Below are 26600 nucleotides of genomic sequence, written 5' to 3'. Positions count from 1 at the left end.
TACATAATGGGATCAGATGGGTCAGTGGTGCCAGGTGGAGAGTTGCCCTGAGGGACTTTCATTATCACCACATCTGGAGATTTTGGTGGCTATATTATTATATATGCATGTAAAGAACTTCCCAGTGCACGTTCGCAGGGAAATTACTAGTTAAATGTAGCAATGACAGTAACACTTAAAGTCTTCTTTTCACACGATGGTTTCATTTTACACTGGACACTTCATTTGCTGAAACCACAGATTCTAAGTTGCTCTACGGAAGTAATCACTAGAAAAATGTGATGTTTTCAGCATGTAGATTTTAGGAGATTTCTCTGACTGCTCCTGAATTTGGTTTAATGTGAATGTTATTTTCAAACATTCCATTCAAAACATCACAAAATGCACATAACCAATGGCAAATTTGTTTCTGAAAGCACCTGCAGAAATCCAAGTTCTTTCTAACATGGATTTCTAACAAGCGTGGGTGGCGGGGGCGGGGGGCGGTACCTCGAAGCCAGGTAGTGCAGAAGACTGAGATATGGCGACAGTAAATTTACCATGATCCATGGTAAGGTGATGATCTCCACCTACTTCATAAAGTGAAGGAGCTGGCTTTGGGGGTGGGGAGAAAAAATGTTGCTCACCATACCTCTCCCTTCCTTCTCCACATTTTAATTTTAATCGTGTTTACCGGAGAAGTGAAACCCACTGGGATTTATATGTGTCCAATAAGAAGTCTGAGCGCTCTGAGGCCATCACACCCCGAGGGATAAACAACCAGTCCCAGGTTTCCGGCCTCGGCAGGCCCGGCCCCTGATGGAGGAGTGAAGCAGCTGCCTAGATGTTCAGGCCTCAGAAGTCACGGCGTGCGGTAACCTGGAGGAGTCCGGCTGACAGCCAGAACTGCTGGTCCAGACCTACACCCCCAGGTGAGCCGTCCTCAGCCCGCTGCAGTGGCCAGACTGGCTCCCGCTGCGGCCTCGGCGGTGCTGGAGCGCACGAGCAGTTCTTACCGTGTCCTGCCTGCTTTCCTCACCTACACACACTCGAGAGCATTAGAAAATAGCTGTGGTTTGAAAAAAATGCTATCAGGCAGCAGAAGCTAGGAGCAGAGGCACAAAAGAGAATAGAGAATACCGAAAAATAAGGAATGGTTATAATCACTCCAGAATTGTGATTGTTGGTCCTCTCAGGTTCAACTTTTTCATTCATGTATCCATTCATTCAAGAAAAGTGTGTGAGGGGCGCCTGGGTGGCTCAGTGGGTTAAGCCGCTGCCTTCGGCTCAGGTCATGATCTCGGGGTCCTGGGATCGAGCCCCGCATCGGGCTCTCTGCTCAGCGGGGAGCCTGCTTCCCGCTCTCTCTCTCTGCCTGCCTCTCTGCCTACTTGTGATCTCTGTCTGTCAAATAGATAAATAAAATCTTTTAAAAAAGAAAAGAAAAGTGTGTGAGATGGCTGCAAACCAGGCATTGTACTTAGCCTGGGGTTACAAAACCTCAATAAAATAGCTCTGCCCTCGGGGGAGTGCCTAGTTTACTGTTGGGGGGGGGGGGGCGTCAAACAAGGAAGCAATTATTATAGAATGTGATACAAGGCTGCATCACAGTAGACATTTGCAGAAGCGAATGACTGCACCAAAGATGCAGAATTTTCCAGCCTTAAGGGAATCAGAGAAGCTTGGCAGCATCTGCTGGATACAAGCCTCAGGGCACGAGTAGAGGTTGACCGAATGGCCCAGCTGGGGCAGCTCCCACACTCCGAGAGGCAGACTGGGTGTGGGCACTGACTTCAGCGGTTACCACTCGTCAGTTTTTCTTTGCCTCTTCTCGGCCAAGCATTGACTATATAACCAGACTACTTTTTTTTTTTTTTTTTAGAAGAGTATTCTATGTTATCTGTATAGTAAGTACAACAGAGAAGACATAGCTCATGGGATGTGGGGCATCACTCAAAGGAGCACCTTAAGGAAGCCGCGCCTGCTCAACAGAGGGGCCAAGACCCTAGCTCCACCCCCCACCCCCCCTCCCCTGCCATCCAATCTAAGTTGTACGTTTTGTTGTTGTCATTGGTTTAAGTTCACTTTCTCTACATACGTGTCCCTTAAGACAAATTTTTTGGTCCCTGCATCTATCCAGTCTGCCATCCTAATCCCTTCTGATGGAAAATTCTAGAGGTAGTGCAGGGTGCACTCCATGCTGTGAGGATAAAAATCGATTTGTCTCCACAATAGGGCAATAGAGTCATCATGAGGAAAAGATTGTGCCCTAAAATCTGTGAGCTCTGTTTCTAGGGGACAAACTTGGTGAAGAAGACTTCTTTAAACTTTTCCCTGCTGTCAAGTTTAATGAGACTGCTCCTCCTACAGTGTTTCTAATATCAGCTTGACTTCAAGAGGCTGCTGTCAAAAAGGCTACCAGAAGACACTGAGGGGAACACACTAAATCATTACAAGAAAAAAGTTCTAACTTCGGTAAGCCAACTTGGCCAAAAATTCCATTTTAAGAGTAAAATGGGCACATCAAACACTGACAGGTCTTAAAAGCAACAAGATATCACACAAGTGAAACAAGTAGAAATAGTGAAGTTTGGTGGGGGGAGGGGTTAGCATCTGCAAGATTGGGAAAAAAACAACTGCAAGCATTATTTAGTTATACTCTACCTTGATTTTTTTTTATGAGTATATTTATGTATTTATTTATTTAAGAGAGAGAGAGAGAGGGAGAGAGCACGAGCAGGGTGAGGGGCAAAGGGAGAAACAGAATCATTTCTGAGCAGGGAGCCTGATGTGGGGTTTGATCCTGGGACTCTGCGATCATGACCTGAGCCGAAGGCAGACATTTAACTGACCGAACCATCACAGGTGCCCCTCTGCTTTGCCTTGTTCTAAAGTGGATTTGGCAGTGGGTTTATTTCCAGGGCAAGTGTGCTGGGCAGCTCTTTCCGGAAACTGATTAAGTGTAGATCACATGCCTTTATAACCTTTGGATCTGGGTTGAAAGCTGGCATCTGCTTTAGAAAACCAGGAGCCCGAACAGCTGTGGGCTAAGATTTTAGATTTCCTGTAGCACTTAGACAAAGGCAACGGGAAGCAAATAAGCCGTTAAACGGCAAAGAAGAGAAAAGGCTCCAGGAAAGGAAAAAAGAAAATCCAAGGCTCTTAAAACTGTAGGCCCTTCCTAGAACTTGTCCTAGAAAGTGCCCTGATGTTTGGAGTTGTAATCACAATGGACATTCGGGGCCAGAACTGACCTGTTCAATGAACATTAACTGCCCTGATGGTATGGCAAACTAATACCTTTTTAAATTTTTTTCAGAGCGTCATTTCAAATAAATTAACATTCTCATCTCAACTGACTTCAGTGGGCCGGAAGAAATCTTCATACAACGAGAAGAGAGAAAGTAGGAGAACAGTTCAGAAGGTGTGGAAAGAGACAGATGGAAAAGGTACTTGATAGTTTTCTTAAATACGAATGCCAGGACTATCAAATGCCCCACTTACTAAAAAGTACCAGTTATAATTTTCTAAAGTTGGGAATGAGAAAAGTCAAGTTCCATACCAAATCAGATATAGTAATAATTCTTAATGTTTTTATTCACATATGTCATTGAGAATATGGTGATAAGGTAGACTCTCTGCCCAGAAAAAGAAAATGTACATATTACTTACACACAAAATCCTGTTCTATAATACTCGTCATCATAGTCAAGACGGAATCCGATTAGTCACAACACACATATAATACATAGTCCTAATCACCTGACTGTCATAAAATCTTGTGTGCATCTAAGCTAGTTTTATTCTATAGTTTAAGCCTCTCTCCACTTTTTCTGTCCTCTTAAGAAAAGATCATTATAGAACTCTCTGTTTAAGTTTTCATATATGCTTGCAAAAGGTTATGAAATTTTATCATGATCCCTTTTGCTTTAAGCTGAAACTTCTCTAAACTTCCCTTGTAGATGATAGCATAGAGTGTTAGTTACCGTGCATATCCTGTTATCCCTTCTATAGTTACTCAGCTGTTTGATTACATTTTCTGGGCCTTTCTTGCAGCCATGTGTGGTCGTATGACCACGCTTTAAGTCAGTGATATGTAAGTTCTGGGCTATGCGCATCTTAAAAATCTCCATTCCTTTCCTCTGCTCTGATGTCTGGAATGAAGATTCTATAGTCTTTCTGGGCCTTGATTTTGAGGTGTGATGGACAACACTAGCTGTTGACTCACTTATTGAAAGATAAATTTCATGAGAACAGGGACTTGTTTATTTTGATCAGAACATCTTCAGCACTTAAAAAGTGGGTGGTATGTGGTAAAGGCTTAAGTATTGAACAGGTATTGAATGGATGAAAGATGAGTTTATTCCAGACCCATATAAAACACTAATCACAAAGTCCTCCCCAGGGCTCCTGGGTGGCTCAGTCACTTAAGCATTTGCCTTGGGATCAGGTCATGATCTCGGGGGTCTTTGGATTAAGTCCCACATGCAGCTCCCTTCTCAGCTGGGAGACTCCTTCTCTCTCTCCCTCTGCCACTCCCCCTGCTTGTGCTCTCTCACTTTCTCTCTCTCTCTCAAATTAATAAATTAATTAATTAATTAAAAAAACAACCCAGGGGATATTCAGGCATCAGTAGGCACATGCAAGTTCTCCATTTCTATCACAGAATCAAACTCTTGCTTAATTCAAATCACATTGCTACTCTTTGCTTCCCTTTGCTCTGTCATTGAAGGATAGAGTTGTGTTTTTTTTTCTCACCACAACACATACACTCCCCAATGTCCATCACCCAGCCGTCCATCCGTCTCACCCTCTTCCCGTCCACAAACTCTCAGTTTGTTTCCTGAGATTAAGAGTCTCTTGTGGTTTGTCTCCCTCTCTGGTTTCATCTTGTTTCATTTTTCCCTCCCTTCCCCTATGATCCTCTGTCTTGTTTCTTAAATTCCTCCTATCAGTGAGATCATATGATAATTGTAATAGAGTCTTTTCTTAATGCTCTCCAATGTCTTTTTCAAACAAAATATTTTAAAATATATTTTTATAACAATGCTTTCCAATGTTTTCTTTTTTTAAAGATTTTATTTTTATTTATTTGACAGAGAGAGACACACAGCGAGAGAGGGAACACAAGCTGGGGGAGTGGGAGAGGAAGAAGCAGGCTCCCCACTGAGTGAAGAGCTCGATGCAGGGCTCAATCCCAGGACCCTGAGATCACGACCTGAGCCGAAGACAGATGCTTAATGACTGAACCACCCACGTGCTCTGCTTTCCAGTGTTTTCTTAGCAAGTTTTAAGATTCTTTAATTTTCAAAGTCATGCATATCTATTTTGATGTGTGTCTATTTTTTTTAAGATTTTATTTATTTATTTGACACAGAGAAAGAGATATCACAAGTAGGCAGAGAGGCAGGCAGAGAGAGAGGGGAAACAGGCTCCCTGCCCAACAGAGAGCCCGATGCAGGGCTCGAGCCCAGGACCCTGAGATCATGACATGAGCCGAAGGCAGAGGCTCAACCCACTGAGCCACCCAGGCACCCTTGATGTGTGTCTATTGTTAAATGCAAGCACTATTTTATAACATAATCTTAGGCATTGTCTCAAGTCTATAGGAATCATCCAAAATAACATTTGAAGGGGTCTCTGGCTGGTGCAGTTGATTAAGCGGACAACTCTTGGTTTTGGCTGGAGTTGTGATTTCAGGATTATGGGATCGAGCATGCATTGTGCTCTACAATCAGCACAGAGTCTGCTTGGGATTCTCTTTACCTATCCCCGTCATGTGCTCATGCGCTGTCTCTAAAATGAATAAAATCTTTGGGGAGCCTGGGTGGTGGCTCAGTTGGTTAAGCACCTGCCTTCAGCTCAGGTCATGATCCTGGGGTCTGGGATCAAGTCCTACATTGGACTCCCTGCTCAGTGGGGAGTCTGCTTCTCCCCCTGCCCCTCCTCCTGCTCACGCTCTCTCTCGCTCTCTCTCCTTCTCCCTCTCTCTCAAATAAGTAAAATCTTAAAAAAAAAAATCTTTAAAAAACAAAAACAAAATGGCATCTCATGACTTTCCTAGAACTTCAGACAATATTATTATTATGATTTTAGATTTTTTTTTTATTTATTTGACAGAGAGAGAGAGAGAGAGATCACGAGTAGGCCGAGAGGCAGGTAGGGGGTGGGGGAAAGGTTCCCCACTGAGCAGAGAGCGATGTGGGGCTCGATCCCAGGACCCTGAGACCATGACCCAAGCCGAAGACAGAGGCTTAACCCACGAGCCACCCAGGTGCCCCTCAGACAATATTAATATTATCATGGAATGTAGTCACTGAGGGTTTAACAATATGTTGTTCATGGAAACCTAAACTTTACTGAATCTTTACAATTCTATTGTGGTTTCCCACATTTCAATTTATTGTCAATTTTTGTCCCCAAACTGTATTTTACATCTTTTAAACAATTAAATTATTAATTATCCCTGCTTCTCTGATATTTAGATTTTTCTGCTTTTTTCTTTTGAATATAGTTGACACATAAAAGTTACATTAGTTTCAGGTGTGCCTGCTTCTCTGATTTTTGAGGTTACCTTTTCTTTCTGCCATCCTAATAAAGGAGGACATTCCTCCCTTTGGTCCTTTTTTGGGTACCTTATGTGGTTAAAGTGTTTCTAAATGTTCACATTTTTTGCAATTACACGTCATTTTCTTCTTAATTTTGTTTTTACTTGCACCCCAGAGTTGTTGTAATTTCTTTTAACTCTTTGGGGGAAATAATCAGCCCCATCTACTTTTGCGACATACCTGCTTATACTAGAGCTCCTTGATTTGTGGTCAAGTGTCTCTTCAATTCACCCACCTTTGAGGGAAGATATTTACTTTTTGTAAATAAATATACTGAGCTTTTAGGAAGTGTGGACTTCTCTACACGTCATTCTCTCTTCCCCAGAGGAGATTTCCAAATAGAAGCTCATTAAAATAGAGAAACATAGAGGTCACCAGATGAGCTCTTCCTAAGCCTCTCCTTTATTAGAAATGTCTATGTGGGCACACAGGTCCTTCCCTCTTCCTCGCTTTCCTATCAGTCCAAAGCTAATCTATCCTAACGCTGGAGTACACTCACTTCTGCCTTCTCGGAGACCTTGCTCCTTTAATTCTCTCATCTTCTGTAACTTCAAACATTTTTTCTCCATTGACTCTTACCTTTAACAAATAAATAGACTCACTTTTTTTTTTTATCTTAGAAAAAAAAAAAATCCTTAATCATGCACCTCCCTCTAACTACTACTGCCTCTCTCAGTCAAATGTTTGGGAAGAGACGCCCTCAGTCCTGGTGTTCGCTGTCCCACCTCCGATTCGCTTCTTTACTCACTACCTGCCATCTGCCTCACACACATCCCCAGTCTCCCAGTTGCCATAGCCCATGGCATTTGTAGCTTTCCCATCCTTGACTCCGCAGGGAGTTGCTTATTGCCTGTCTACCTGCCAAGCACTGTTCTAGGTGTAGCCCTGTAATGAGGGGCAGATGTGGCCCCCACCCTCACGGGACTCACTTGATCCATCAGCCGTTCCTGATTAATACTCAGGTCCTTTGAATTCACCGCTCACCTTTTCAGGCTTTACTTAAATGCCTCTTAAATCTCTCTATTCTCCAGTCTTTCTTTCTTTCTTTTTTTTTTTTAATCTTTTTAATTACACACATCTTCCTATGACAATCATTTCTGTACCCATGGCTTAAATTTCTTTCTATATGTTCTAATGAAAACACAATTTTACATGTTTTTTTTTCATTTAACAGTTTTATTTTACATAAAATGCTCCATTCGCTAAAACCATAGTGTTCTATAAACAACCAAGTTGTTCTATGAAAGTAATCATTAAGAAATGTTATATTCTCAGCATGTCAGCTTTAGGAAATTTCCCCGATTACGTTTCTTTTTTTCTTTTTTTGGTTTAATATGTGTGTTATTTTTGAAAATATAAGTTGGGATATCACAAAACAGATTAGTCCAAAGAGGTATATATCCAACTTTCCACCAGGCAGCTCCTTTTGCATGTCCCACTTAACAGACAAATATTATCTTCCTCCTCAAACCTGTTCCTCTTCCTGTATTCTCTCTCTAGGAGAGAGTCACTGGTGTCTACCCAGTCCTCCAAGCCAGGACCCTAGTAGCCTTTTTTGCCTCCCCCTTCACTTTCTCCATATCTCGTCGTTAAGCCCTTCGATTCCATCTCCCTAAACATCTGAAGTCCTCTCCCTCCGCTTCAGTCACTGCCACTGCCTTCTGTCCTAGTTGAACAGAAAGTCTCTGAATTGGTCTTTTTGCTTCCTTCAGTCCTTATTTGTCTCACTACAAACCATCCGAAAGTGACTCCTCGACTTTATGTTACTCAATTGTCTCATGTTTGCAGGATAAAATCTATCCTCTGTCCCCCAGCATCTACTTTGGGGTCAGTTAGTTCTAGGTTTGAATCCCAGCCTCAAGCCCTTTCCAGCAGTCTGACCTCAGACAGTAGGATTCTCGAAGCCTTTGTTTTGTCATCTGTGTGAGCTCACTGAGGGCAGGAGGCTTTCTCCCATACAGTGCCTAGCATGTGGGAGAGAAGGTTAAATGAAGGGAAAACATTTTAAAATCTACATTAAAAAATTGTCCTTCCTTAAAAAAAAATTAAAAATCCTAATATATAACGTCACTTCCTCTCAAGTTTTACTTCTGTTTTTCTGGTAATCACGATAAGGTGCCTGTGGTGATCTGCACTATCTGGGATCAAATCCCGGCCCCACACCTGAGCAATCACGTGTCCTTAGGAATGTTATTTCGTCTCAATTTCTTCTTTAATATCTGTAAAAGGATTGTTTTTGAGGGTTAAATGAGTGCCTCACTTGGAACGGGGTTGGGCACACAGTTAAGTGCTTGCCAAACTATCATTATCATCTTCATCGAATCAGGACCGTGTCACCCCGTTTTGTGGTTCTCAATTTCGTAAGAGAAAATCGTGCTTAATGGACTGTTGGCCGAAGAAGATAAACCTGGAAACTCCTGCCTTGGAAGGGAGTAACAGAAGGGAGAAAAGCGAGTTGGTGAATCCCCTCATTTCTGGGCTGGGAGGGACCGATTCGGTCCCCATTTCACCGATAACGAAAGGGAGGGTAACGTGTCCTCGAGTCTCATGCAAGACAAACAGCCACAGCGCTTTACTGAGAGCGGGACCAGGGCTCCGGGAGCTGCTGTGGTTAAGTTGCCGGCGAAAACTGGAACTTGGAAGGCAAGAGAGGGGCGTTTAGTTACAAAAACGGTCAACAATTCGGGTGGAACTAAGTTCGGCCACCAATGCATCCAATGAGTCAGCTGTCAGTGGAACCGAGCTGCTGACGGCATCGGCTCTTTACCAACAAGACTTTCTATAAAGCCCGCCGACCCAGGACAGCTTGGAGTAACAAACGCCCGCTGCGCTCGCCGCAGAACCGGAAAACTCCCGGCTGCGCGAGATGAATGGAAACTAGAGTCGGAGGCGCGCCGCGCGGGGGGCGGAGCAGCCGCGGGGCAGGGGCGGGGCATTGTGAGTCACGTGCCTCCGCACCGAGGCGGGCGTGTGGAGGGAACTCTGGGCGTGATTGGTCCCTTTTAACCAGGTGACCACAGAATGCGTTCCGGTTGGCAGGTGCCAGCCAGGCAAGCGGACTTCAGTCGGGAGGTGGCGGCGGAAGGAGGAGGAGCCCCGGCCGCGCTCTCTCCCGGCAGTGGCTGCGCCTCTCAGCGCTTGTCGGGTCCCCACCCCTTTTAAATAAGCCGGGCTGGTCGCCGCCCTCACAGACTAGTTGGCTTGGGGGAGGCGGCGGCGGCGGCGCGGCGGCGGGGGTGCGGCCGGGGCCGGAGCCCTGCCCCGGGCCCGGCGGCTGGGCGGACCATCGGACAGCGGGCGAGGCCGCGCCTGCATGCGCGGCGCAGCCCCGGCGTAGCCCGGGGCTGCCGGTGCCGACCGCGCCATTGTTGGGGGAGGGGGTAGCTGCCGAGTGCGGCGGAGTCGGGGGCGAGTGAAGGCGGCGAGGAGTGGAGTCGCCCCATGGGGAACACGCTGACCTGTTGCGTGTCCCCCAATGCCAGCCCCAAGCTGGGCCGGCGCACGGGGCCGGCGGAGCCCGACTACGAGTCTGAGATCTACGAGGCTGCGGCCGGGGACGCGGTGGCAGTAGCGCCGGCGCCTGCTGCCGTGGAGCCCGCCGAGTTGGATTTCGGAGCGGGCGAGGGCCACCACCTGCAGCACATCAGCGACCGGGAGATGCCTGAAGGTAAGGAGGAGGCGGGCACCTCTCGTCCCTCTCGGGGGCCGACACTATCCGCTCTCGGGCGGTCCCCCGGGACGCAGCCGCCGCCTCGGGCTCCTTCCTGCCCGGAGCCGGCTTTCCCAGGGCTGGGCGCCGGGGATCAAGGCTGGCTCTGCCTGGCGTCCCCACCCCTTATTCTTTTCCCGTCGTGTCCGGCCAGTAGCTCTCCCTCTTCCCTGCCCCGAACGCTCAGTTCTTTCCCCATCCCCATTTCCCAGCCCGGCCTGAGACCCTCCAGTCGCAACTCCTTCCTTTTTGTCGGTCTACTTAACATCTCGGGGGACTTTATAAAGACTTTTTGGTATATTCTGTCCCCAGAATGTAAATACCCCATCCACCTCATCTCCCTATCCTTACCAAAGCGAAGAAACCAGGTAAGAGCCTGATGCTGTCCTTCCTCCCACCGGTTAAGGTACTTGATACGCGGGACAGTTCAGACGTATTGTTATGGATTTGTTATTTAAATTCACAGTACAGACTGGCCTGTGAGAGTCTGTGTGGTGTTCCTAAGTAGGTTGTTTTCAACAGCCTCGATGGAAGCTGCCTTCCTCTATAATTTGAAGACAGACGGAAAGAAAATGATGGGAGGAAGGGTCTTGAAATAACTGTGAACTGTGTGAAACGTTACTGCCAGGGCTACAAGAAATACTTTTTATACCGAACGGAGAATCCAGGCAGTTCTCATTACTTTTAATTCCCACTTTGACCCAAATATGTCTTCAGCCCTACCTCAGTGACTTAACAGACTTCACTTACTTGTTGCCCGTTCTAAAAACGAGAGGCGGGTGGTTAATGAGACTATTGGTCAAAAGTTTCCAAAGAGGAAAAAACAAACAAACCATAAATTTAGACCTTAATTTGTAATATAAAGGTTTGGTAATTAAGATGTGTGTCATCTTGGGGTGCCAGGATCGCTCAGTCGGTTAAGTGTCTACCTTCAGCTCAGGTCATGATTCCAGAGTCTTGGAATGGAGCCTCGCATCCGGCTCTCTGCTCAGCAGTGAGTCTGTTTCTCCCTCCTCATCTGCCCCTCCGCCTGCTTGTGTGCAGGCTCTCTCTCTCTCCTTCATTCAAATAAATAAATAAATAAACTATTTTTTTTTTTTTAAGAAAAGTGTCAGATCTTGCACAAGAATGTCTCCAAATCTCTCTTTCCTCCCCCCCCCCCCGCTCCTGTCTATAGAATCGTGTTCAACTTTAAGAATGTTGGGGTAAAAGTTCTGACTAAACGGTTGGGGGAGGGGGGAGGGAAAAGAGGAAATGTTTGATTTTTGCCTCTGGGATTTTGGAAAGGGATGACTAGGTAAAGATAATTCTGAGTAACTGCCTGGTTCTTTAATGAAGTCTTATATCCTTTGAAGTAGAAAACATTGTATCATAACGGTGTTAAAGCCCCATTAGCCCATTTGTTTCACTTGAGTGCTACAGTTTATTTCATTATTTCCTAGAGGTAATGTCTTTAGTTCTTTTTCTATGTAAACTTTAGGTGGGCTGTTAATTTGAGTTATAATAATTAAGCCTGTGGATTTACCCATATGATGGGTATGGCTTTGTAACTGGAAAGTACTGCTTTTTCAGAATATTGAAGTGTTGTAAAAGAATGAGCAAATTATGTGAGTTAATTGTACTTTTAAACACAAAGCATGTAAATACTTGTGAAAACTTCCGCTCTTCTTGGTGCTGTAAGGTAAGCCTCTGAGTGATTTGTCAAAGTAGTTAGTAGATGGGTATTGTTGGAAGAGAGACCAAATTTGGACCTTTTAATAATTCTTTGAAGATTTGTGACACATCTTCATGTCTGTCTGATTTGGTGCTTTCAGCTACAAATAAGGCCTGCGTGTATTCTCCCTGCATTGCCGATGGAGGAGGAGAGACTCGGAGATTGGTCATGACTGTGTAACACAGCAACTGAACAGAAGATACTGATATGGAAGGGATAGATTGCCAAATTCAGTTCTCGGGGTGCCTAAAAACCTCTTTAGAATGCATCTGTTACTATTTATCCATGCGACAGGCCTGTCTCAGCTTAGCTTGATGATTTCCATTGAGAGTTTCTTGTTCACAATTCAGAAGCAACTTTTACCTCTCCCTTCCATGTCTGTAATCATTACTGTAGATAAGACTAAAAGTAGAAGTCATGATATAGCCTAGATTAACCAGTTGGGTAAATGCGTTGATGCATTTAAAAGAGTTTGTTCTGGTGATCTCAAATTAAAGCCAAGAATGCCCTGGACAGAGGAACATTAAGAAAAGCTGATAAGGTAAGTTACCCAGTATTAAGCATAGGACTATAAGGAGTGTTAAACCAGAAGAGTTAAAAAAAAAAAAAAAAGAGTTCATGAATATACAATTTACCTTTTATATTTAACAGGATAGTTAAAATTCATTTTAGTTTGTCTTAATTTTCTTTGATGTTCAATAAAATGATAAGAGAAGCCTCAATTTCAGCATTTGTCTATTAGGTTTCCATAGAAACAGGGTCAGAACACCAAATATGAAGTGCTCGCACATTGAAAGTTTGCTTTTAATGTCTCTATTTCAGACAATTTTACAGGGGAACTAAAAAATACCTACTTAAATAGAGAACATTTTGGCTTTTCTACGATGAAGAATTTAATTGGTTCATTTCTTAGACAAAAACCTCCATAAATAATGTTGTGCCTTGTTTTTCTGAAACATTTCAACATTTATCATTGAAACATTGAAATTTAACATTGAAATATTTGCAAGCCATTTCAAAGAGATATTCCTAAGAACCTAGTATAGATTTCAGATAGACTCAAAAGAATTTTTCTACTATCTTACCTTTATCTAACAGTGTATCCACAATAAATGGTGGTAGTATCAATAACACAAAATAAGACAGTAAAGTCCTATTATCCAACCTTCTATTACTCATCACCTGTTCATACAGCCTTTTATGTTCCAACCTTACAGTCTTCGCTAATTTGCTGGCCAAAAGTTCTCTCTCTTCCCCCTTCCCCTGAACAGTGAGTGAGGAAGGAATTGGCAATCTGATGTGGAAAAACCTCTGAGCAACAGAGCTTTCCTCTTTCCAATAGCTATTTTAAACACTTTTGGTGGGGGGGTTTAATGACAATAGGCATTTGCTGTAAAATATTTAGAAAATACAAAAAAGGGGCACCTGGGTGGCTCAGTGGGTTCAAGCCTCTGCCTTCAGCTCAGGTCATGATCCCAGGGTCCTGGGATCGGGCTTCCTGCTCAGCAGGAAGCCTGCTTCCCCCTCTCTCTCTCAGCCTGCCTCTCTGTCTACATGTGATTTCTGTCAAATAAATAAAATCTTAAAAAAGAAAAGAAAATACAAAAAGCCATTCACTTATACTCAGAATATCCAGAACTTTTATTAATATTTTAGTGTTTCTTCTTCCTAAACCTTTCATATGTATATAAACAGAACATTTTGTTAATTTTACAAAAATGAGATAACTCTTCATGTGCTGCTTTATAGCTTTTTTTTTTTTTTAATTTATAATATTTGACAGACAGATCACAAGTAGGCAGAGAGGCAGGCAGAGAGAAAGGAGGATGCAGGCTCCCCAAGGAGCAGAGAACCTGATATGGGACTCGATCCCAGAACCCTGGGATCATGACCTGAGCCGAAGGCAGAGGCTTAACCCACTGAGCCACCCAGGCGCCCTGATATAGCTTTTTGTTTTAAAGAGAAATAATGACCTAAAGTTCCTGGAACTGTGCTTGATACCTAGAGAGCATTCAGGATGTATTTCCATGGAGCTGCACATAGCTCTACCACATGCCTTTTAATAACTATTTAGTGTACCATTGAATGGTTGGAGCACCACTCATTTACCTACCCTTTATGATTGGGCATCTCTTATAGTAAAACAGAACACAATCCCATTATCATGCTTTATTCTGGGGACACAGATAAAAACTGCTGCATTGTACCTCTCTTTGGAATTCAGATGGTATTCTTTGTCTTATGTCTTGGTCATTTTGTAGGTAAAGGACTTTAACATTAAAAGTCCTTATACCAAATTGAAGTTACTGTTGGTTTTTCACTGGATGTTAGAATTCCTCTTTGAGATTTTTGTTGTTCTTTGTAGACTGTCTTGTGTCTTTGATTCAGAATAACTACTACTCCAAGAGATCTGAAAGTCATGCTGGTCTTAAGATGACTTATCCAAAGAAGCATTAGAAAAAATCTTAGTTGGGAAAATTGGGAGAAGCTTAACTGGATTTGGGTACACACTGAAACAGAGATGTTTTTTAGGCACTGTTCCAGATGCAGGACAGACATAAACAGGGCAAAGCCTATAACCTTAACTTCTTAGATGCTAGAGGAACCTAGCATTGGTTAGCTAGAGGAACCTAGGGTTAGACAGCACATGAATATTAAAAGAACCTCAGATAGTGAAGTGGTGAAAGAAAGTGAAAGAAGGTCAAGGATTGGAGGAGGGCAGGTTTGCATGAAGTGGTTAAAGACTGCTGCTTTCAAGTGACAAGTATGCAGCCCTTAAAGTGAGAGGGAGCTGTAGGAGGGTGTGGGCGAAGATGCTTACGATCAGTTCCTCACATGAGAATATGCTGGTGCAGGCAAAGGACAGGAAGACACAGGGATGGAAGCAGCAGGGTGAGAGGGATGCCAACAGGAGTGTGGTAGATTCAGACCTTTAGAATACTGGGTCTTCACAAAAAATAGGGATCTTAGTTTAGTTGTAATGGGAAACTATTGGAGGATTATATAGAGAGGAATGACATTAATTCTTCAAAAAAAATAAAAACAGACTAGCCACTGTGTGAGAATGTGTAACATAGGCCTAGATGGAAGCAGGGAGACCAGGTAGAAGTCTGGTTCCAGTAGTTCAGGTGAGAGCCAAGAGGCGACTGAACTGAAAATACAGGCCTAAAATGCAGGGTGACTTACAGCAAAGATATGAAGGGCAAGGCACAGAGAAGGAAATGCAGATGACCCATAAACATGTCTTCATGCACAGGGGAAGTGCAAAATAAAGCTATACTATGGTTTCTCTCCTATTGGGAGAAAATCCACTGATACCACATTCTTTGGTGAGACTGTGAAGAAACAGTTACATTCGTACATTGCTGATGGAAATGCAAAATGGTCTCATCCCGTAAAGGGGAAATTGGCCCAATCCCACAACATTGCAGATAGACTTAATCCAGAAATCCTACCCCGAGGAATTTATTCTGAAGATATACCCCGCAAGTATGAAATCACATATTCACACAGTTTATGTTGCAATATTTTCAAGAGCAAAGTATTAGAAATAACTAATAATAATAAGTGTCCAGTAAGAAGCTGGTAAAATCAACTCCACATAGTGGAGAGCTACAGAGCTGTGAAGAAGAGCAATGTCCTCACTGCTGTGAAGCGATCTCTAGGTTACTTTACCTGGAAAAAGCAAGGAGAAGACACACAGTAATCTGCATGACAGAAGCAGAACTAGGTATTTCCTTAAAGAAACCAAAATCACTCTGAGAAATTCTTACTGCTTGTGTGACTTTTAGTCCTTTCCCTTTAGTGTTAGCCAAAGCATATATTTGCTTAAGGTGATATTTGGGTGTGAGTAATGAGTGGACATTTCATGCACTTTACAATGAAATGCTAAATGTTCAGTTTTTGCTTCTGAGTTCACTTGTGAAAGCTTCGTTTGGTCATTTATTGTGCTTTATATGTTATGTAGACGGCTCTTGCATTTCTTTCCACCCTCAAAAACAATGTTCTGTGTTACATAGTATAAAAATTAAATGTTTTACACATGAGAAGACGGGCTCTGAGGGGTATAAACTGAGTTGTCCAAGTTTTGAAAATGAGATGATAGATCAGGGATATAAATTACAGATATATGGGATACTGGGATAGAATTTATTGAATGATTTATCATGTGGGCTACTTTGGATACTACTATTTTCCCTTACCATTTGTGTGTGTGTGTATTAAAGTACTTAGGTTTTAGAATTAAAATGTTAACATCGCCTAGTGTGAAATGAAATAAAGGTAACTCACAGCCCAGAAATGTTCTCTGACGTTCAAGAAACTGAGCAAAAATACTCATTAGAAGTGTGTAAAGGAAGAAAGACATACTTCACTATGAAAAGGCAAGACTGAGAACCAAGGTAGATTCAGGTACAGAAGTGGTTTAGAAGCCAGAGTTAGGAAGCAGAAGAATTAGGAATTACCTGGAAGGTGTGGACTCAGGGATAAAATCATCAAGGTAATTGTGAGACTTGAGATATTTGTGTTAATGGGCCGTAAAATGAACACTGTATGATATAAGGACGATAGCATAGTTCAGTAAATGCAAGAACAGGTGCCCAGTAGTTGGCCCAGAAAAACTGCTGACATCTTCTATTTAATTGGAATATATTGAAATCAATATATTGAAACAAATCTCCTTGTGAAATACACTGCTCTGATACTTTCTTGGTCACTTTTTTCCCTAATATTTTGACAAGGAAAAATCATTTACTGACATTTATAGTTGCATAATTTTACACATTCGGCCTTTAATAATGAATTTCATTTATTCTAAGTTGCCTGTATTTTCACATTTTTAACATCTCTGTATCTTATAACTGGTAGAATCTTAGATTAGGGGAAAAGCAATATTGGATGTCAATAGTTTTATAGATTTCCTTTGTATTTACATTAAGATCCAAGTTTAATTTTTTTTTTTTGAAGTCCTACTTTCCTACATTAACCTGTCATGCTGTCAAGTTAAGTTGCAATTTAAATTGATTTTTTAAAAAACTGATGGGTCTTAAAATACAATTTGAATCATAGCTTCTAATCATGAACTCAGGAGTATTTCTCTTAGGTTAAAACATTCTTAGAGGTTTCCAAAAAAGTAATTTTGGGATAGAGTCACATACAGGATGTACAGTAATTTCATGCCATCTCTCTAAAAAACTAAACTCTCTAAAAAACCATGCCAACTCTCTAAAAAACATGTGTGCACACATGCATATGTGCATGTTGGTGGGAGGTGGTAACGCTTTGCTTAATGGTTGGCAGTCTTCCTTTTTCATAGAGCAAATAGGGTAGTACCGGCTATCACAGTTGTCTTAGGTTCTTGAGAAAACAGTAATGGACAGTGCAGAAATATTGTGCGTGTTCACATCTGAGTTTAATATCTAATGGCTTAAGTATCCATTCTATAAAATAGCAATGTAGTTTTTGTCATTAGCAAAAAGTGCAAGTTATATAGAAAATTGTCATAGGCTAGAGACAGAAGATTACTATTTTCTGAAAGGCTCATGCAAACTGACAACATTTTAGGGTCCTTGTGAGTATAATACATATAATACATACATGTGATAGGCATCTCACCAAAGTGGAAATAATACTGTTAACTATGGGGAAAATAGTTAAACTGTGTAATCAGAAGTGCAAATTAGAGACAGTGAACTTCTTCATTTATATCAGTAGAAATTTTTTCTTTCAGGTATCAGAAGTCAGGGTGGGAGTGAAAACTGGTGCAGTTGATAGCATTATACACTAGTATGCTCCCACCTTTTTAAGAAAGCAACTTAGTATTATACATTGAGTCATGACAACTATTTAACCTTATGGTCTAGTCATCCCATTTTGGAGATCTTTCCTAAGGAGATAAAAACAAAATTACTTTAAAAAAACTATGTATATGAAGATTTTCCTCATAAGAATAGAAGTTTGTAAACAACCTGAACCCTAAGAATAGGAGATTGACTAAAGTATGGGAATAACGCTTGGTAGGCCATTGTGTATCCATTAAATAGTAAATATATTCGAATGGGGTTGAGATTGCTTGTCAGGAAAAAAGGAGGACATAAATGGTACACTGATTGGAGCTATTTTTTTAAGTGTAAGTAACAAAGTAATGGTTGTGAGTTGATGAGTAATTTTTAAACAAAGTATTATTTTGGCTCTTGGAAATTTTTGTTCATGATAGGATGTTTGTTAAAGTAAGGAGCAAATGACTTTTATTTGTTTGCACCTATAATGTGATCATCAGTACTGCTGATTAACCTGGTCTCTTTCATTTACAAGTTAAAAGTCTAAAAATTAAAAAAATATATATTAACTTCTATAGCCAGAGTTCATGGAGTAAATTGGTTACCACTTGACCCAGGAATTAAATGGCCTGTCTCAGTTCTGCTCTCCTCTGTTGATACATCCTAGAAAGGCTTCCATCGTGCTCAACCCTCCCCTCCCGCCCGTGATGGCAAAGGAAGCCTGGGACAGCTCCAGACAGTAGCCAAGAATCTATAGCTCTGCCTGCCTTTTTTTTTTCTTTCTCTCCCGCTTTTTAGAAAAGTATTTATTTATTTATAGAAACAGCATGTGTTGGGGGAGGGGCAAAGGGATAGGGAGAGAGAATCTCAAGCAGACACTGTGCTGAACAGGGAGCCTGAAGCAGAGCTCAGTCTCATAACCCTGAGATCAAGACCTCAGCTGAAATCAAGAGTCAAATGCCAAACCAACTGAGCCACCCAGGCGCCCCAGCTCTGCCTCTCTCAGTGGTTCTTGGGAAGTCCCAGGGCAGCAGTAGCTGGCCCAGCCTAGATGGAGTAGGGGTGGTGCCAGTTTCCTTCTTGTCACTTGGGCTAATTTTGCACTTTTTCTGCATATTGATATTTCTTTTATCCAAGGCCTCTTGATTTTTAATATTTAGATCCTCAGTAGCATATCCTCGTTTGGGGAAGTGTGTGTGTGTGTGAGAGAGAGAGATAATTCCCCAGATTTCCCATTGAAAAGTGTTAATTAAACTTCTTTTGTGCCATAGGCACTGATATGTAATATGTTTACTTCTGCAAACATTTCTGCTTATTTTTTAGATTTCACATGTATATTTGCTTTCTTTTTGGTAAGAAGTTGGTCATGAACGCTTTCGAAAGCCTTAGGTTAGAGGCAGCTGTGAAAGTCTTTGTCACTTTGAGCACAGCTGAATTCATTGATTTTCCAAATAGCTAACATTGTCCTATTTTTCAAATATGTGGAAAAAAAGTTAATTTTTATGGTTCTTTTACATAAAAATGTTGAATAGAATAGTTTCTCCAAAAGCAGTCAAACAGACTTCAAATTCAGTGAAGGAATTTCCATGAAGAACAAGGCTATGTTTAGCTATGTAAATTTCTAGTGCTGGCAGTACCATTAAAATGGATGGTTCAGATTCCTGTTAAACCAAGAAGTCCGAAATGATGATTGTGAAAGATTCTATTGGAGGAAAAAAATTATTCTAGGTAGATAAGTTTGTGAAATGCTGAATTGGATAGTATTCACTATTTGACTGATTTTTTTTTTAAAGATTTCATTTGTCAGAGAGAGAGAGCGCGCACTGTCAGGCAGAGGCAGAGAGAGAAGCAAGCTCCCCGCTGAGCAAGGAGCCTGATGTGGGACAAGACTGATTAGTGGTTTTGTTGTTTTTTTTTTAAGATTTTATTTATTTATTTGACACAGAGAGAGATCACAAGTAGGCAGAGAGGCAGGCAGAGAGAGAGGAGGAAGCAGGCTCCCCACTGAGCAGGAAGCCCAATGCGGGATTCTGTCCCAGGACCCTGAGATCATGACCTGAGCCAAAGGCAGAGGCTTAACCCACTGAGCCACCCAGGTGTCCCAAGACTGATTAGTTTTTAATGGACATTTTGATTCTCTAGGAGCCAGGGAAGCCAGGGATAGTATTTTCTATTAGACTGCCAACACGCCTTTAAAAAAACAGAACAATTATTATGTGGTTTGGGGAATACTAAGACTTAACCATTACTCTCTCAGGATCTTGGTCTGGTTTCTTACACAATTGGCTAAGTACTTTGGGATGGACCTTGCTGAGGAGTGTCATATGGTGGTTGTTTTTTTTTTTCTTAAGAGAATTTTGAGTGGTTCTTAACAAAGGTTATTGCAGTATGAAAGTCATTTGTTGGATAGAAGTATCAGACTGTCTTGTCAAAAACAGTGAAGTAGCCCAAAAATATATTTCAGAGCTAACAGAGCTTAAAAAGAACAAAGATTATATGCAACCAGACAAAAACCTATTTCTGCATTTCCTATTTCTTGCTCAGACTGCTTTGCTTATCAGACTGTCACTAAACATCTTGAGGAAGTGGAGAGATCATTTTGTTTGGAATCTTAGACACACCAGAGGTGTTTCTTATTTTTTTTAATGACAATTTTATTATCCCATATAGTGGTGAACCCTCTTTTATGAAAATTCAAGTACCTGTTTTGTATTCTTGTGTAAATAGAGAATTTTCCCACGTTGGTGCAATGTGGACTACAGGCAGACATACCTTTACATAGGTATAGACAAAATTTTTTACAAGTAGCCCCATGATCTGGTCCAAAAAGTATTCTTATTGAAGCCCCGAATTAATCATGCAGCGTGGATGGAGGAAGCAGGAGTTGAGCTTTGGAAGTTGAGAGCAACTCAAGTCAGGAAGTGTACCTGTAGAATAGAACATTGAACTTTCATACAGTTTTTAAAAAATCTGCCATGATGGATAGTCCCCCACATAAACCACAGCTAACTTAATGAGTTCATTTGTTGAGTGGAGTTAGAATTAGCTATTTGATTGTCTAAAGAATATTTGCTTACCAAAAGCAACTTGTTTGGTTTTGGCATATTTGGTATATTGAGCTGGCATCTGACAGTAATAGCCATGATATAACTTGCTTTTTGAGACTGTTTCTGGAATATGCCAGTAATACCAGCTTAAAGGATGGTGACGGGATTTTTAATAGTTAAGTAGGAGGGGGAAGGTACAAATAAAATTCCATCCAAAAATTGCATAGATTATTTAGGTGCAGGTTAAAAAAAAGTTTAAGACACAGTTTGGTTTTATTCTACGTATGTGAAGAGATTCTACGATTTTGCGGTTTTCCAGTATAATTTTATATTGTTGCCTTTACTGAAATTGGCTTTTTGTCATTACTGAAAACTCTTCCCAACACTGCTAAGTGATTAAAATTGATGTGTAGCTATTTTTAAAATCATGTATTTTTCTACTCAAATTATCACACCTTTTTCTCTTCTTCCTATACAGAGTTAGCTTTGGAATCAAACCCTTCTGACCATCCAAGGGCAAGCACAATTTTCCTGAGCAAATCTCAAACGGATGGTAAGACAGTATTTTTCCCCCTCTGAGAAAAAGATTGTTTTTGTTTTGTGTATTATAGAAAGTCCCTAAAAGAGCTCATACATTGGTTTAAATGTTTCACTCTTTCATGTATTCATTTCTTATTATAATATCTGATGATATATTTTCCTTCCATTGTTACGGATTTAGCTAGCAGAACACGGAGACTCTGTACACATTTTGCCACCTCTTTTATCATATAGTCACTTGTGACCACATGATTTAGATATTGTCTAATTCTCCATACTGCCTTGTCCTTTTCCCCTGCCTCCAAAGAACAATGGTTTTAAAGATGAGTGATAGAATTTAGGCCACAGTTAAGTTTTCATTTAACAAATTAAAAAAAAAAGTTAATTTATGGGGATTAAATCTGTGATTCTGGCCCCATTTTACACCACCGTCAACCAAACAAGCCTATCTCACATCCACATTTATTCTACTCAGAATTTTTGAGCTATTCAAAATTTTCTCATCCTAATGTAGTGGTGTGTGCCAGGATACATGGGAACAAACATGCCCTGTGGGGTTCCCTAGAAGGTTAGAGACTAGTATAAATTGCCTGTGTCCTTGATGTATGATGAGAATCAGAACTGTAGAGTTTTAGCACTCCTGCTTGCATGCTTATTTTCCTTAGTGTAATGTTAAATCCTTTTTTATTCGAACTAAAAGCCATACATGACCAAGTTTTTCAGATGATTATGACAGCAGGAATATAAAAAGTGAGGGCTCCATAATATTTGAAGTATGCAGCATAATAAAAAATGGGGGGTTTTAACCTGCATTTTCATAGAGTATGTACATGGCCTGACTTAAGCAGATCACTTCTGGTTAAGATTGCTATATTTCTCTGTTTCTTCCACATGTAGAGACAGTGTGTGGAGACAGTAAAAGCAAAGCTTTCGCATGTCTCTCTCTCCCGAGTCATAAGGAACGTGTGCCTGTGATGTCACCCCACATTAAAGGAGGCAGTGTGGGAAACAAACAAACAAAAAAAAAGTGGGGTCCAAGACCCTCATTGGAGCTTTTATTCTTCGTCTAGTCTTTGTTAGAGCAAAGTGACTTTGTGTGCTGTAGATACATTCGGTTAGTTTAGCACACTCTTTAAAATATAAATTTAAGATAGATACTTTCCAGTTGTGCAATGGCAAGGTATTTTTATTTTATTTTTTAGCAAGGCATTCTAGTAGATCACCAATAAGTGCTTTAGGATACTTCCAGAATACTGATATATCTAGAAATTAGTGCCTGACCAGAAACTTATTCTTAGAGCTGTCAGATCCTGGTAATTAAAGTAAGTTGTATATAAATATAGAATTAGAAAATACTATGTAGTGGTTCAGATATTCAACAGGTAAACATTTTTATTAGTTAAATTTTCACCTGGCTTAGTTTGCTTTGTCCTTTTCTTTTGTACATGGGGAGCCTTTTGTTTGTACCTAACAAAGAAAATCTGTTAGGTCAAAAAGTAAAACTAAGTTTTTAGATTTTACTTTATAGGATTCATCTTGCTAGATGATTTAAATTATAAATTTTGTTGGAAATTATGTTTTTAAAATGGAATTTCACCTCATTTTGTGCATTGGTAATCTGTCAGATGAGTAGCAACTACTTTTACTTTTCTGTGGCATTTGTATCAGAATTGATCAGTTAATTTTTTTTATTCTTAGTGCGAGAAAAGAGGAAGAGCAACCATTTAAACCATGTAAGTAAACAGTTGAAAAGTTAAGTAAGAAATTAATAGTTTGAATTAAAAGTATGTCTGTCATTATTCCCCAAAAATATAATGGATTCCATACTGTTAGCCCCATAAGGACCTTTTTTTGTAGATTTTCCGAAATCTCTTCTATTTTCCTCGTTATCAAATGTATTCTAGAAAGTCTTTGGCTTAGTAGTGCCCATTTTTTAAGGATTCTGACATTTAACTTAAATTTCAATAACATGGTTATTGTATAAAGTTCTGCCTTCATTTTTTAATCTTATTTTTTAACCAAAGTAACAAAAATGTAACAACTAAGTTAATTTTTAGCGCTATCAACTTCCTATTGTGCCAGATGAAAGCTTAACTTCATCACTTCACCATGGCCTTTGTTCCCCTGCCTCTAGTCCCTCAACCTGTATCATGGTTTTCATCAGAATCAATGTGTATGTTGTTATGACTATGCAAATATTGTTCCCTGCTGAGCCATATAGTTCTCTGCCTGTGCCTTCTCCTGTATACACCTCATTCTTTGTCTTAAATATTTCTGAAACCTGAGCACTTCTGCACTTCTCCAGGATAATCCAGTCCCCATTTTCCTAGCCAACATGATCTCACATAGCCAAATGCTGTAAGTAGCTCCCTGGCGGGTCTTTCTGCTTTCACATTCTTCCTTTTTTGTGTGTGGAATTAATTTCCTGACAGTATTCACTTGCTGATTTTCTAATAGCTAGTTCCACCCCCCCCCCAAATGTTGTAACAGCTGTCACATGTCCATCAAAAATATTTTTCGTTTACTAAAACACATCTGTTCTGTTTTTTTCTTGGAGACTGGCTTTTGTTGTTCTAGTCCAGTAGAGTAGACTGGTTTTCACTAGGTTGGCTCTGTGTCTGTTTTCCTGGGATATCTCCTTGAAGTCATCTGGGATCTCACATAACTGCTGTCCTGTGTTGGATCCCCTATGTCCTAGATTCTCTGTTTCCCTTTGTCTTGTTACAGGCCCTTGTTTTACTAGAGCACATTTTTCTGGGAATAGGCATAAGTTTTTAGAGATCTAGCTTCTCTGAAACTCCTGCTGTTTGATAAAGTACTGAATTCTAGGTTGAAATTAACTTTTGCAGTTCTACAGACATTTCTTTATTGTCTTCTCATTTAAAGTGTCGCTCATAAATCTGTTGACATTGTATGATACATTGTCTATTACCAATTTTAGTCATTGTTCCCCCATCCCTTCATTCTCTGAAACCTAGTACCTTCTCTATCCCTGAGATTCTGAAATTTCATAATATGGTTTCATATGGACCTTTTCATTTTGTTGGGGCAAGTAAGTCTGCAGACCATCTCTCTTTCTAATGAGTGTCTTTGTGTGTGTGTGTGTGTGTTATTCTGATATTTCTGTTATTCAGATGTTGGACCTCTTAAACCAGTATTCCTGCACAGATCTCTAATTTTTTTCCCTTCTATTTTCCATTTTGTCTTTTTGTCCTACTTCCTGGGGACTTCTTTGACTTTATGCTCTAACCCTTCTCCTTCTATTGAATATTGAATTTTATCTATCTTATTTTTAATTTATAGTGTTCTCTTATAGTCTCTCATTATTTATAGCATCTGGTTCTTTCACGAGTGCGATTTCTCATCTTAGGGTTTTTAAGAATTTTTGAAGTTTTCATTTGCTTCTTAATTTTATCATTCCCCTCGATTTCTTTTCCTGTTCTGATCTCTCTTACTTGTCAGAGGCTTCTCTCAAATGTGGAGTGGTCCCTGCCTGTGTCTGTGATCTCACTGGAAGTACTATGAGTGAGCAGGACTTGTTCACGGATGGGCCTCACTGTGGGCGTCTGGGGGCTGAATCTCTGAATTCTGAGCCTGCCTTGGGTTCTGTAAGACAAACTGGCTTTCTTGTTGCCGTTCCAGTCTCTGTATTTTCTCTGTTCTGCCATGTCAGTTGCCACTCCTTTGGTCTTTTCACCTTTCAAACATTAAAAACCACCTGCTATTTATCCTGTGTTGTATGTATCCTCTGAAAGGAGAGGGAGAGGAAGTAGATTTGTGATCAGTCCACCATGTTTTTAACTCAAACTTAAAACGTGTTTTGAAAGTATATGTTTAAGTTTAAAGTTTTAATTCAGTATAATTAATGATATTAATTCAGGCAGTATTTTCCAGTTATCCCCATAATTAGCATATTACACTTTTCTCCTAATGCCTTAAGAATTCAGACCACACACCCTGTCATATTGTCGCATTAATGCACAACATAGATGAAGCAGTTTTCATTAATGCATAGTGTTGGACATTTTTAAGTTGTCTTGTGAAAAAGACAACTTGTGCTGTGAAAATGAGAGACACACAAGTGAACTTTAGCAGTAGGCACAATGGACAGGTCAGTGGCTGGGGCCTGAATTTCAACAGGTACTTGGCCTTTGATGGTAAGGCTTGGATTGTGATTTCCTAGACTTCTAAGTATGATTATTTTTTAGTCTTTGCCATTGAATCCTCAGTCTGTGAAATAACCTTTGTTGTGAAGATTGTAAAAGTCCACCCATTCCGTTAGTGCTCAATGAGTGAAAACAAACACTGCCTTTGTCTCTGTCTATTCTAGTAACCAACTGAAATATCTATGAACACTAAACTGCCAATACTGCTGTTTTTTGCTATTTGATTTTTTTTTTTTAAGTATTTGCTTTTTATGACCCTGTGTTTGTCAGTAATGTTTATTGAGGCTGTAAGCCAGTGATGGTAAGCCTTTAACCATAAAAGACAATTGTCTTTAAATCTCGGCTAATTTTAAGCTAATAAATAATTATAGCTTAGTATATCCAGGCATTGTTCAGAGGCTTAATTCTGCCACCCTCTAGTTGAATACTAGGTCTTACTGAATACTGAAAAGTAGGCCTGAACTGATGGGGAAGTGTGTTCGGTGTATCTTTGGTTGGATCTAGCCAGTGCACTGTAAGTTGCTGATTCACTAACCCCCCATATGGCTGTAAGACTACATCTAATTAAAATTTTTAAATGTTTCACACTAATATTTTCAAAGGCAAGCCAAAATATATTCATACTAGAAAAAAAATTAATGAGGAAAGTGGGAACAAATATAACCCAAAGCTTTACCAACTGATCTATATTTTGGTGCATTTTCTTTCTATTCTTTTTATGGCTCCTCAGTATAGGTTTTGGTCAGCATTGACTTTGATTATTATGTAATATACACCATAGTATACCCTACTAGTAGTGGCCTTAAAAGAGAACTTTCTTCCATTTAGAGTAAAAGTATTTAAATGAATTCATTTTCATTTTTCATGCTATATTTATTGAGATTCTTAAAATATGTATTAATTAAATAGCTTTAAAGAATGTAACAGTGTTACAATAGTTGAACACTTCTGGCTTGAATTTAGTGATACTTTTCAAAAACAGAAGGTCTAGAACTTTTTGTTAGTAAGAGGTAAATGACTTTGTAGAAAAACATCTGAAACAGGCAAAGTGGTGTTTTTA

General features: G+C 40.5%; 1 protein-coding gene across 2 annotated transcripts in view; it reads left to right on the top strand.

Annotated features, from left to right (window-relative positions):
• Positions 1–9922: 9922 nt before the first annotated feature.
• Positions 9923–26600, top strand: part of CCNYL1 (cyclin Y like 1) — a 37031-nt gene continuing 20353 nt past the window's right edge. The window contains exons 1-3 of one of the 2 annotated variants that reach the window (XM_080798502.1): positions 9923–10254; positions 21313–21387; positions 23073–23107. In XM_080798502.1, coding sequence (XP_080654628.1) covers positions 10029–10254; positions 21313–21387; positions 23073–23107 — 336 coding nt within the window. In that variant the 5' untranslated portion in view covers positions 9923–10028. The remainder of the gene's footprint in view (positions 10255–21312; positions 21388–23072; positions 23108–26600) is intronic. The other variant, XM_080798503.1, reaches the window with a different exon arrangement.

Source organism: Martes martes, assembly GCF_963455335.1.
Source record: "Martes martes genome assembly, chromosome: 3".
Lineage (NCBI taxonomy): Eukaryota > Metazoa > Chordata > Mammalia > Carnivora > Mustelidae > Martes > Martes martes.
The sequence above is the reverse complement of the archived record's forward strand: the minus strand, read 5'-3'. Positions and strand labels throughout refer to the sequence as shown.